Source organism: Crinia signifera, chromosome 11 (genome assembly GCF_055691185.1).
Source record: "Crinia signifera chromosome 11, ASM5569118v1, whole genome shotgun sequence".
NCBI classification, from domain to species: domain Eukaryota; kingdom Metazoa; phylum Chordata; class Amphibia; order Anura; family Myobatrachidae; genus Crinia; species Crinia signifera.
Window position 1 is genome coordinate 99,629,192 of NC_139227.1, and position 13,669 is coordinate 99,642,860.

At 44.8% G+C, this 13,669-nt stretch overlaps 1 protein-coding gene and 1 long non-coding RNA gene across 7 annotated transcripts in view; one reads left to right on the forward strand and one right to left on the reverse strand.

Moving 5' to 3' along the window:
* Positions 1-7,714, forward strand: part of LOC146045195 (uncharacterized) — a 101,258-nt gene extending 93,544 nt beyond the window's left edge. For all 5 annotated transcript variants that reach the window (XR_014465380.1, XR_014465381.1, XR_014465379.1 and 2 more), the window contains 2 exons: positions 527-607; positions 7,078-7,714. Coding sequence is in view for 2 of the 5 variants with exons in the window: in XM_083163900.1 (XP_083020026.1) it covers positions 527-607; positions 7,078-7,122 (126 nt within the window). In the remaining 3 variants the exon portion in view is untranslated. The remainder of the gene's footprint in view (positions 1-526; positions 608-7,077) is intronic.
* Positions 1-13,669, reverse strand: part of LOC146045196 (uncharacterized) — a 34,844-nt gene that overhangs the window by 8,125 nt on the left and 13,050 nt on the right. The gene's annotated exons all lie outside the window — the stretch shown is intronic.

Here is a 13,669-nt window from a genome sequence, read left to right on the forward strand (position 1 = left end):
ATATAGTATTCCCTAGGCAAGGCATAGCACCAACTTGTCTACTCTGAACATTCTACGACTAAATGTCCATATGTAGAACGCAATATATTGTCGGATAGATTTGTATTTGGATTTAATATATATAGAAATTCTTCTTGTCAAATTAAATGGTATCTGGAATTATTATAAGAATTTAATTTTTTCAGCTGCCAAGAGAAACGTGTATCCAAATGAATACATGTACAAGAAACAGCCACTTATTTTCTCTACAAGGGATGAGGTGCTGTTAATGTAAGACCAACATGATAATGAAGGGGTTAAAGCTCTTCGACACCATTTGCATGCTGGGACTTGGAGGCGCCATGGACGATGGGATATAGCATTGGCTGTTGTAAATCTCCTCCTCTCATTTGGGTGGTTCTCCTCTGTGTGTTATCATCACTGGTGCTGGGCAGGGGAGAGACTGCAGGAATGTGCTGTTGTCGCAGGGCTGACATCTCTCTCTCTCTCTCTCTCTCTCTCTCTCTCCTCCATTGTCCTTGTTTAGGTGCAGGACAAAGAGGGGTTACATGTTGCAAGTGTCAGATGTATCCAGGTCCTGAGCTACAGATGGAAGTCAGTGTATCAGGTAATGCTGCATTCCCTCCTCTTATATGACTGCATGCTCTCTCTGAGATTTTATTGGCAAAAAAAAATCATCATTGAGGAAGCAGTGAGATGTCACAGCTGCACAGAGGAATCCTGCAAGCTATCTGTAGGAGTGTATGTATATCGGTTATGTGTAGGGCCAGATGGGACTTGTAGTTGAACAAAGCTGGTGACTGACAGATGTTAGAAAAATATGTCTAAATATATGTATGTATAGTACAGTAGGAATAAGCATAGTGTTTGTCTTTGTGTGTGTGTGTGTGTGTGTGTGTGTGTATACAGTATATATATATATCATCTGCCAAATTTGCCTGAAGAAGGGAATAAATCTCCTGAAAGCTTGCACATTGACGTTATATCTTATTTCAGTGGTTCTCAAACTGTGGGTCCTGACCCCAAAGTGGGTCCCAACCTTCTGAGCATGGGGTCGCGACTCCATGTTGCTGACCATCAGGCTGATGACTTTTCTAATGTCAGTGATTCAAGGAGACTGAAAAATCTGTTGAGTTGTCTGTTATTTTAGACTCCTCCCATCACTTTGTGCCTCCACAATGCTGCCATGTATGTGCTGTCTGCTGACTACACGTGTGATGTGATGGGTTATGGTATATTAGACTCCTCCCATCACTCTGTGCCTCCACAATGCTGCCATGTATGTGCTGTCTGCTGACTACACGTGTGATGTGATGGGTTATGGTATATCAGACTCCTCCCATCACTTTGTGCCTCCACAGTGCTGCCATGTATGTGCCGTCTGCTGACTACACGTGTGATGTGATGGGTTATGGTATATTAGACTCCTCCCATCACTCTGTGCCTCCACATTGCTGCCATGTATGTGCTGTCTGCTGACTACACGTGTGATGTGATGGGTTATGGTATATTAGACTCCTCCCATCACTCTGTGCCTCCACATTGCTGCCATGTATGTGCTGTCTGCTGACTACACGTGTGATGTGATGGGTTATGGTATATTAGACTCCTCCCATCACTCTGTGCCTCCACAATGCTGCCATGTATGTGCTGTCTGCTGACTACACGTGTGATGTGATGGGTTATGGTATATTAGACTCCTCCCATCACTCTGTGCCTCCACATTGCTGCCATGTATGTGCTGTCTGCTGACTACACATGTGATGTGATGGGTTATGGTATATTAGACTCCTCCCATCACTCTGTGCCTCCACATTGCTGCCATGTATGTGCTGTCTGCTGACTACACGTGTGATGTTATGGGTTATGGTATATTAGACTCCTCCCATCACTCTGTGCCTCCACATTGCTGCCATGTATGTGCTGTCTGCTGACTACACATGTGATGTGATGGGTTATGGTATATTAGACTCCTCCCATCACTTTGTGCCTCCACAATGCTGCCATGTATGTTCTGTCTGCTGACTACACGTGTGATGTGATGGGTTATGGTATATCAGACTCCTCCCATCACTCTGTGCCTCCACAATGCTGCCATGTATGTGCTGTCTGCTGACTACACGTGTGATGTGATGGGTTATGGTATATTAGACTCCTCCCATCACTCTGTGCCTCCACAATGCTGCCATGTATGTGCTGTCTGCTGACTACACGTGTGATGTGATGGGTTATGGTATATCAGACTCCTCCCATCACTTTGTGCCTCCACAGTGCTGCCATGTATGTGCCGTCTGCTGACTACACGTGTGATGTGATGGGTTATGGTATATTAGACTCCTCCCATCACTCTGTGCCTCCACATTGCTGCCATGTATGTGCTGTCTGCTGACTACACGTGTGATGTGGTGGGTTATGGTATATTAGACTCCTCCCATCACTCTGTGCCTCCACAATGCTGTCATGTATGTGCCGTCTGCTGACTACACACGTGAGGTGCTGACCTTCTGCAGTAACTTGCTGGGGTCCTGGAATTATTTTTATTGTCTTATGGGGTCCCAGTGCAAAATAGTTTGAGGACCGCTGTCTTATTTGATGAATCTGAGGGGTGCTCAGATTCATCATGGATTCATGGATATGGTTTGCATAATGGTTATGGCTTTTTTGCGCGCCTACTCCGGCTGCCTACCGATTATCACTAAGGTCACCCTCAGACCTTCAGGTTAAAGGAAGTTAGGAAGTTTGGTGTGACAATCGTGATTGGCGCCAAGGGTTAAAATATGACAGGGTTTATTGATACATAAACATATACATATATAAAATGGTGTTTATAAAAGACATATAGAACATGAAAAAAGGGAAAATCATGTGAAATCTTCTTACCCCTAAGGGTATTTGGAGCTAGCAAGGATGGAATATGGCAGGATGCAGTCCGGATTGTGCACCCTGCTTGAGGCTCCAAATACCTTAGCACTGGGTTTGTTCCTGATTCAGGTTGTGGATACCAGTCACTGCCGACGCGTTTCAAGCATCTGGGTGCTCTTCTTGACTGCGCCCAGGAAGAAGGGCACCCAGATGCTCAAAACGCGTCGAAATAAACCCTGTCATATTTTAACCCTTGGCGCCAATCACGATTGTCACACCAAACTTCCTAACTTCCTGGTTTGCATAATGTTGTCTTGTGCACCACGGTTGTTGTGATCACCTATGTGGTTTAGGAGGTTGCTGGCCTATTGGAACATTCTTATATACATATACATGCTGTTTTGTACTTTAGTTTGGGCTTTGGTAAAATGTAAACCTATTCGTATCCTCTATTGACCTTGTTTACGTTATTGGGTACTTATGTAATATCTGGACTCCCGGTTTTCTTATGAGACCATGTCCGCTCGCCACGCTTCGGGCACGGTGGCTCGCTGCGCTCGCCACACTATATAAAATCAACTCCATGCGTAGTTGGATAGTAGGGGTATGAAAAAATGGGGTGCATTTAACATGGGAGTCCAGATAATACATAAGTACCCGTTATTGATCTTTCTTGTTTTGGAGAATAGCGTTGGTTCGCCCTATAGACTGAGTTGTGACGCAAACTGCAGATGCCAGTCTGTAAGGCGCTTGTCATTTTGTGCAACAACCGGGGATGACGTGTGACCCATGTGATCACTCAGTGCTATTTGTTAAACTTACTTCTTGTTCATGTAGACAACAGGAATATATAAGAAATACAGAGGACACCTGGCAATTGTCCTAAAAATGTAAGAGGGAGATTATCCAGCCTTGGAGAGTGGGAGGGGAGAAATGCCCAAAGCAACCAATCAGCTGATATCTTTCATTTATCTAGGAGAGTCTTTGAAATGACAGCTAGGAGCTGATTGGTTGCTTTGGAAAACATATTTACTTTATCTCTCTCCAAGGATCCTGCATAGCCTGATTTGTTTGAAGTTGTAAAATTTTAAATTTTTCCAGATCGGCGGATGATTTTCCGCAGCTGGCGCAAAATGTCATCTGCTTAGACAGAAGTGCGGTGGGGATAATGTGACCAGGTTTATGACAATATGAGGGCTTGGCAATGCCGATATTTGTGGAGTTTAGTGATTGTTGGTAAACGGAGGATGTGTCTAGGTCATATGGCAGTGGTTTCACTACAGAGGTGCCGGTGGTACAGGCACAGGTGGTACAGGCTTTTGCCAGGTGTTACCCCCGTCCCCAGGGGGGGACACCAAAATACCAGATTATGGGTCTAATTCAGCATGGATTGCTATATAGATAAAGCGCAGTGGACGATGTGCAAAAAGCCACGGCCCAGAAGGAAAGAATAAATGCCCTTGGCAAAAATCGTGAATGCAACTCTAACTGCGGTGCATTCGCAAAGCCATTTGCAATTCCCGGAACATCTAAAGGCCCCCATACATAGAGCCGACTTGTCCTAAGGACAAGTCGGACCCAATTCTCCTCCGAGCCGCCCGGCAGCTCCCCGGGAGGCTCACATACGATTAGGACTTTGATGGGCCATTTTTTACATGTGATAAATCGCATGCGATTTATCACATGTAAAAAAAATAACAGGGAGCTGCAGGGCGGTGAGGAGCAGTGGGGGCGGGCGGCTGGGGAGGAAGCAGCGCGGCGCAGCAGCGCGGCGCAGCAGCGCGTTACCATATCAGTGCTGGGGCGGGCGGCGGTGACAGTCAGTCTCCACTGTCTACTATAGCGCTGTAGCGGGCGGGCAGCCGCGGCCATTACAAGTTTAAAATAACATGTCAAATGACTGCCCGGCTAATGATTGGCTGAGATAGAGCACTCTCAGCCAATCAAATGCCGGAGAGTCATTTGACACATTATTTTAAAGATGTAATTGCCGCCGCTGCCCGCCCGCTACAGCGCTATAGTAGACAGTGGAGACTGACTGTCACCGCCGCCTGCCCCAGCACTGATCTGGTAATGTGCTACTGCGCCCGGCTGCTTCCTCCCCAGCCGCCCGCCCCCACTGCTCCTCACCGCTACGGCGCTGGACAGTGAAGAGAGACTGACTGTCCAGCGCCGACTGATTTATTAAACATCGTATGTCAAGCCGGTCCGACCCCTGGGGCCGGGTCCGATACGCACGGGACCGCGCATCAGACCCGACCCCATGTCATGAAGAACAGATTTGGTCCAATTTATCAGGCCGATTGATCGCAATCGGCCGAAATCGGTCCAAATCGGCTCGATGTATGCCCACCTTAAGATTACTTGCCACCTGTGCAAATCTGAGTAAAGGCCCCATAAAATATTGCATCTTCTCCAAGGGGAGGAGTCACCGCCGATCCCCCTTGAACTGTCTGTGAGCCTCCTGGGCGGCAGGATTACATACGATATATCTTATGTGGGCCTTTTGAATACGATATATCGTATGCATTCCCATTTCCTTCTGCCGGGAGGCTGTCAGAGTCGGAGGTCGGATGTGCAGCAGGTCCAATCTCCAACTCCAATCTGATGCGCATAGAACCGCACATGTGATTTGTCCAATTTTCACACAGAAGCTGTGTAAGAAGACACAGCTGCAAATGCGTCGCTGAATCAGGCCCTGAGTGTGTAACATGGCTGGCTGCCTTATGTAAGTACATTTGGGAGATCCTTTCAGATCACAACGTTTAGACAAGATCAGAAATCTGTATCATCTATTTCTACAACAATCCCATATCTGGGACTATTTGAAGGAATGTGGGCCAAAATATGATGCATATGGAACTAGATTGGCAGATACAATTCTCTTGTTACTTTCAGGATCTGTCCGCTATGTGCATTGGCTGCTGATATACAGTACTGTTACTACTAGGCCGTAAACAAGAATTTAATATTTTTTTCTTTAATTATTAAGCTAGGTATCTTAATTTGAAGGATGTCAGATGCAGAGCTCAGAGGGGTGTTCCATAGCCTCTCTGCTCATTACATTATGTACCATGTGGCTGTGGTTGCTATATTAACAAAGCATCCTCACTCATTTATAGCAGCCTGGAAACTAAAAGAAAGGAGTACTTGTTTCCTAGAAGGGCGCCCATCGCGGGCATCACATTTACATCGCATGCCATTATAATGGCATGCGATGCGACCGATGCGATGGCCGCGATTTTACATAGAAATGCATGGTAAAATGTAAATCGCGTCGGTCGCATCGCATGCGGCCAAAAAAATCGCATGCGATGCGACCAACGCGATTACCGATTTTACATAGGGAACAATGTTAAATGGCCCAATTGACCCAATTTCACATAGGGAACAATGTTAAATGGCCCACAGACCCCAAATAGCCACCCTGAAGTGTGAAATGGCCCCCCCAATTGTTAACGCCACCCCACGATCAATGTCAACCCGAAGCGCGGCGGTACGCGTCCTCCAACCTTTTCATACCCCCACTATCTACGTCGGCGTGGAGTTGCGAAGCGTGGCGAGTGCAGCGCGCCCCGCGAGGGGACGCGGAATACGAGCCCGAAGCGTGGCGAGCGCAGCAAGCCCCGCGAGGGGACGCGGAATACATTGTAAGTAATCCGTGTCCGCTCGCCACGCTTCGGGAGCGTGTTCCGCGTCCGCTCGCCACGCTTCGGGCTCGCCACACTTTCTATTCTCAACTCCACGCCGACGTGGATAGTGGGGGTATGAAAAGGTCGGAGGACACGTACCGCCGCCCCTCGCGGGCTCGCTGCGCTCGCCACGCTTCAGGTTGACGTTGATTGTGGGGTGGCGTTAACAATTGGGGGGGCCATTTCACACTTCAGGGTGGGTATTTGGGGTCTGTGGGCCATTTAACATTGTTCCCTATGTGAAATCGGGTCAATTAGGCCATTTAACAGTGTTCCCTATGTAAAATCGCGGTAATCGCGTCGGTCGCATCGCATGCCATTTTTTGGCCGCATGCGATGCGACCGACGCAATTTTTTTTCCTTGCGATGCCTAAGATCAAAATCGTGGGCGCCCTTCTAGGAAACAAGTACTAACAAATGTAACAAAATGACAAATACTAAACCTTTTTCTGAAGAATCACCACAGTGATCTAGGTTAAATACTCCTAACGTTATAATTTATTTTGAATCTTAATTCTTACAGAATGTTGGAGAATACGCCATTGACTGCATAAAATTACATTACTGAAGGAGCTTGTGAGGATTTGTGCGGGCCGTGACTGAAAATACTGTAGGAGAGGTGCGTACCTGCTTGGAATTGTGGTGAAAACTGGACTCCCCGTAATCTGTATAAGTTGTGCCATTAAGGCAGTCTTTTACAGTTGTCCTACAAGGACTGGATAGAAATGGTTTATAAAATGAAGTAGATTATTGTAAATCATTTGAAAGTTTCCTGTGCATCATGGCTTTCCCGCGTCAAGACAGTCCCTGGTTTTTTTTTAGCCTAAAATCTGAAACTTTAAATCCTTATTTGCCTGTGTTGGATAATCCTATTCTAATTGGGACACAACAGGAAGTAGGGGGTCATCCTTGCCCTTATTTATGGTTGAACAAACTTTAAGTCAAATGCATGACCCAGTTTCTCATTTCACAATTATGGGAGCCATACTTGTGCCTCAAAAATGTTGTTGGTTCTTAGTGAATTGATTGGCTACAGCTATCACATGACCAGAGGTTTAGAACATAAAATGGCTGCCAGTCAAAAGTCTTGTACAACAGTTGTTTTTTGTTTATGATTGAAAATAATAAAATATTTTTAATAAAGTAATATTCATACTGTACACCTGTTTACTTTTTCTTCTACATTAGAAATTTGGTTTCATTCTTTCTAATTGTAATGTATCGGGGGAGGAATATTAATCGTTTCTGGTTTGTTATCATCTGAGGAACTACTGTACAACAAAGTCTTTATGCAAAGTGTTTAAAATTTAAACTTATTAGCACGGCTTTAAAGTTAACTTATAGTTGTTTTTCTGTTTTTAAACAATAAACAGCATTAAATGAGAAAATAATAGAATCGATTTACAAAAACTTCAACCATGTAGAAAATAATAAAAAAATTACATGAAAGGTAAAATATTTTCCCTTCCCAGACAAGTATTTTCCTTTTCTCTATAAATGCACTTCTTGCAAATGCAATATATATATTTTTTATTAAGCCATTAATGGAATATGTAGCTAAAATTCTGCAAAGGCTAGGCAGTGAATTTTTTAAATGGAAGTTTGTGAAAATGAAAGCTGGATATATATTATTTTATCACTATGTTAGGGGCTAAAAATTAAAATTCTATTACATCAGAAATTGTATTATATTATTAATGGTGCTTACATCATAGAAGAATAAATGTGGTTCCTGTTCTTATTTTTTTGACACTAATTAAAAATTAATTATTGTCCATTTTTTACTGTAAATAATATTGCTTTCAGTTAATGGAAACAACATTAATTATAAATAATAATAGCAATAAATATAAAATAATATTGATACTCTGTAAGATTATGAATATTATTAGCCTTCTTAATTAATACATAATAAAGTTATTGCTCATAATAAATATATTCTAATTCTCCAAATTCTGCTCGGCCAGATTATATACTGTATAGTGGCTTTAGTTTAAACAAACTACCTGCAGTGTGGCTATTTGCAAACCACCGGCCATATCCGTAAACTCGAAAATTACTGTCCAAACAGATTCATTCTAAATCCAGGAGTATGGATGGTAGATCCAAATTTTAGTAAATGTACCCAGGGGCGGATTGGAAACTTTTCCCGGTGGGCCGGCCCAAAACTCATTAAAAATAGGCTGGTCGCGCTACCCCCTGGGCTGGCTGGGCACTTTGCCCAAATCCAAAAAGGCAGCGGGAGAGCTGCTGCGCATGCTCGACAGCGCACAGCAACTCCCATGGGCCCTCAAGTGCAGCGGCAGTGGGCTCCCAGTTCCCGCTCCCCCTCTGCCCGGCTGCAGAAGCTCCGCCCCCTCCGCCCGGCATCTGGAGCCAGCAGGTGAATGTACCCATTGGTTTCATCATCAGCAGGTGGTCAGTAGGTATGGCAAAGGCTTGGTGTATCACTGATTGCGGTACATACATTAACAATTATTTTCCTTTTTTATAAAAAATTTGTTATCTACTATCTCAATGTTACTAATTAACAAAAAAGGCTGAAATTGGAGAATTGGAGAAAAAATGGGAAACAATGGGATGGGCAGGTCAACTAACAGAAAAGGGGGTTTCTGTTCTACAGTTGTTCAATTTAAAAAATAAGGATCTTTTCATAGACAATTGTCAACGGACACAACCTCAAAGCCTGGGATGGTTTGTAACTATTATGTTCATATGACAAACACAAAAAGAAACCCGATATGACAACTGACTGCAAAACATTTACATTTCATTACAGACACATATCTTGTCTGTACTTTCAAACTGACCTTACCATTACTTGCTGGGGTGTGAATTGAAAGGTTTAAAGCAGGCATGTCCAAACTGTGGCTCTCCAGCTGTTGTGAAACTATGCATCCCAGCATGCCTTGCCATTGTTTTAGCATTTCCTAATAGCAAAACAGTGGCAAGGCATGATGGGACTTGTAGTTTCACAACAGCTGGAGGGCCATAGTTTGGACATGCCTGGCCTAAAGTGTCTAGGTAGAGAATCAATAGGTCAACTCAAAAAGGTCAACATTCAGTAGATCAACAATGACAAAAGGTCAACAGAAATGTGCATGGTTTTGTGGTGTCAATGTCGACGTGTTAACATGGACCCCCATTAAGTTATGCGTACCCTTGCATGGCGTACTTTACCATTCCCAAAGTCCACGTGGATCGTAAAGTCTGAAGAAATACAAAAGATGATTTTTTTTTGTATAAAATTCATGTTGACTTTTTCATGTGTCGACCATTACTATTTGGATCTGTTGTCAATATCAACCTAGTGCATGTTGACCTTTTTGTCAATGTCGACCCAGTATATGCCGACCTGTTGTCAATGTCAACCTAGGTTGAGCTTTTGGCAATGAGTCCACCAAAGGCCGCCCGCAGCCTTGCATGCTGGGACAACACCATTCGATGGTCACCGACCATCGAATGATTTTGCAAGCGCTCGCAGATCTGAGACACCTCTCTAGTGGTCTCAGGTCTGCGGGCGCCCTGTGCAGGAAGAGGGTGGACAGCTGACGCCAGCTCCCGCCCACTGCACCCGCATTAGCGGGGAAATACCATGGGAACGCCCATGAAATGCTGCCCAACTGAAAAGCACACAACTGGGCAAAACCTTGCTGCACTGCGGGTGAGGCAGATGTAACATGTGCAGAGAGAGTTAGATTTGGGTGAGTTTTTTCAAACTGAAGTCTAAAGTGCGGTGTAAACATGGAGCAGCCAGTATTTACCCTGCACAGAAAAATCTCTGCAAGTAACATCGTATCGCCCAGTTGTGTGCTTTTTTTTTTGCATTGCTCACAGAGCTGAATCAGGCCATCTGCGATACCAAAGATCAAAATAACGTGGTGACAAGATTGATATTACCTGGACTTTGAGATCCTTTTGTTAACAAATAACCACAATTATCAGCGAAAAGTGAGATATGCAGAGACACACAGTAGTAGTTTGTACTCTATTCTGCGTAAGTCAGCAGTTCTGTCTAGATTTATAAGAACAACGATTCAGTGTCTGGGCTTTTAAGGTCTCCGGGGAATTTGTTATTAGAAATGATTGTTCTTCTCTCTTCACCCACATTGTAAACTGATTATTTGCCCAGGTATTGTCACAGAAGTACCACAATTGGAAGATACTTTACTTTCCACACATCAACTGAATGATATTAAAAGAAAGAAAACTATACATATCTGCTTTAAGAACACAAAAACAGATTCTTATAGTTACACAAAAGAACTGGATTAACCTTAATTCATGATCTACATCAGACGTCAGGGAACTTTTTATTACCTTTTAACCCAAAATATATTTAGATACGCTGACGTTACCCCTTGATTTGAAAGGAAGGAAATCATATAATTGTAATACACACTGTACCCCAAAAAATTGATGATATATCCTGATAGTACGGTACACAGTCTGGCAGCAATTGATGATGATGATGATTTCCATGTATGGCTGTGTGTGAAACATCATCACCAATGTTGCCAGGCTGTGTGTGGTACAGCCATTGATCATGTGGCATCCAGGTAACTATTGGTGTCAGTATTACAAGATGATATAGTGACAGTCTGTGCAATGTTTCCCCTACACTAGAGATGGGTGTACCCTGACAGGAGCCTATAACCAGATAAGTAGCGGCAGTACAGACTGCGCGCTGCCGAGATGGTGCAGCAACTAGTCGACTCTACTGAAGAAGCGGACGGACTTGGAGGTGGGGCCCGGGGCATCACAATACACAAGGGCCCAATGCACTGCACTGCCACAGTCCTTGTACACTACCGTACTGTAACACACACAACTATATAGAATCTATATGCAATGAAATGAAATTCCTGTGGGTAATGGGCGGCTAAGCTGCCATGGCACAGCCGGGCATGCATATAAATTCATATGCATGCCCGGCTGTGTCTCGGCAGCGCGACTGTCCGCTGCCCCGTCCACTACCCCCAGGAATTTAATTTTTTTTTTTTTTTTATCATGTGTTTTTATTGAATTTTCAAGGTTATACATACATTTTATGCATTAAACTTACTATCATATAAAAGAAAAATAAAGAAAAAAAAAACGTGAAAATGGAAATTGAAATAAATAATTAACAATAAAGAAATTAAACATTAAATGTGTGCTGCATCATTTAAGAGATGTTGTATCATATTATAGTCGCTTATATATGTTTACGATCTAGTATTAATTAACAGGTTCAAAGGCATTTGTGGGTACTTGTGAGTTATCCGGGCGCCCGATGTGGTCATCGTATGCCATTATAATAAGCATACGATGCGACGCGATGCGACGCGATGCGACGCGATTAACCATCGCGTCGTATCTCGTCGCATCGTATGCTTATTGTATGGTATACGATGGGATGCGATGCGACGCGACGCGATGTTTACACTTCCCGCCCATTTTTAAACCCGCCCTCTGGCACATCTGGAAGAAAATCAGTGTGAGGTAGTTTCCAGAGGAGAGAGCAAGTGATTTATAGAGAGAGCAAGTGATTTACAGTATTGGTGTATTTCTGAGGTGAATTTTTGGACATTTGCCCCAATTTTGCCCCATTTGGCCCCTTACACCTGCCCCATTTTGGCCCTTATACCATATTACCCAAAATGGCTTTAGTGGATGGTATTTTCAGCCTCCCTAAAACTGAGGAAGAGACAGTGGTATTCCTACAGGACAAAGGGCTTCTTCCGTCTACAGCCACTTGTCCAAATGGCCACCCTATGCGCCTGGCTATAAAGGAGCGCAGATGGCGGTGCTACATTAAAAGTTGCAACAAAAGGCAGAGTCTGCGGGCCTCACTGTTCTACCCTGGGTGCAGGCTGCCATTCATGAAAATCCTGCAATTCATCTACTGCTGGTGTGATGAACTAACTTCAATAGAGTTCTGTAGTAAGAACTTAAAAATATGCAACAAAAGCACCATATTTTACAACGCATTGATGCGGGAAGCATGCCAATGTGACTTGATGTCACAGCCTACACGCCAGATTGGAGGACCAGGGCAAATAGTGGAGGTAGATGAAACACTGTTTGTGAAACGCCAAGCCAATGTTGGCAGAGTTCTCCCACAGCAGTGGGTGTTCGGAGGAGTGTGCCGGGAGACAGGGGACTGTTTCATGTTAGCAGTTGCCAAGCGAGATGCACCAACTCTCCTCAGTGCCATTGTGGAGCATGTGGCACCTGGCACCACCATTGTGAGCGATTGCTGGCGCGCCTACAAAACTCCTGAACTGGAGCGGGCTGGTTTCACCCACTTGAGGGTGAATCATCGGTACAATTTTGTAGACCCAGAGACTGGTGCACACACCCAGAACATTGAGAGACTATGGGGTTGTGCAAAATGGCGCAACAAACGCCAGCGGGGGACAGCCCGCCATCACCTTGATTCCTACATGCAGGAGTTTGTGTGGCGAAAGTGCCTGGCAGGAGACAACGCATTTGCCCGCATTCTACATGCGCTAACTTTGCTCGATAAATAATGATGGTGATTGATTATTGTGTGCTTTGTGATTGATTGTTTTATTATAATTTATTTCTGTAATATGTTAAATACACAGTTATTCCCTTAAATTCAGTTGTCCTTAATGTGTCAGATATGAATGATATTGATGAATGGTATTGGATGCTTACAGCCACTCCACTATCAACGTGAACCCGAAGCGTGGCGAGCGCAGCGAGCCCGCGAGGGGCGGCGGTACGCGTCCTCCGACCTTTTCATGCCCTACTATCCACTAGGGCGTGGAGTGAGAATAGAATAGTGTGGCGAGCGCAGCGAGCCACCGAGCCCGAAGCGTGGCGAGCGCAGCGAGCCCCGCGAGGGGACGCGGATACCTTCACAGGGAAGCACGTCCCTTTGGCGACGCGGACACCTGGGAAGCCCACAAAGGGACGCGCTTCCCTGTGAAGGTATCCGCGTCCCCTCGCGGGGCTCGCTGCGCTCCCCACGCTTCAGGCTCGGTGGCTCGCTGCGCTCGCCACACTATTCTATTCTCACTCCACGCCCTAGTGGATAGTAGGGCATGAAAAGGTCGGAGGACGCGTACCGCTGCCCCTCGCGGGCTCGCTGCGCTCGCCACGCT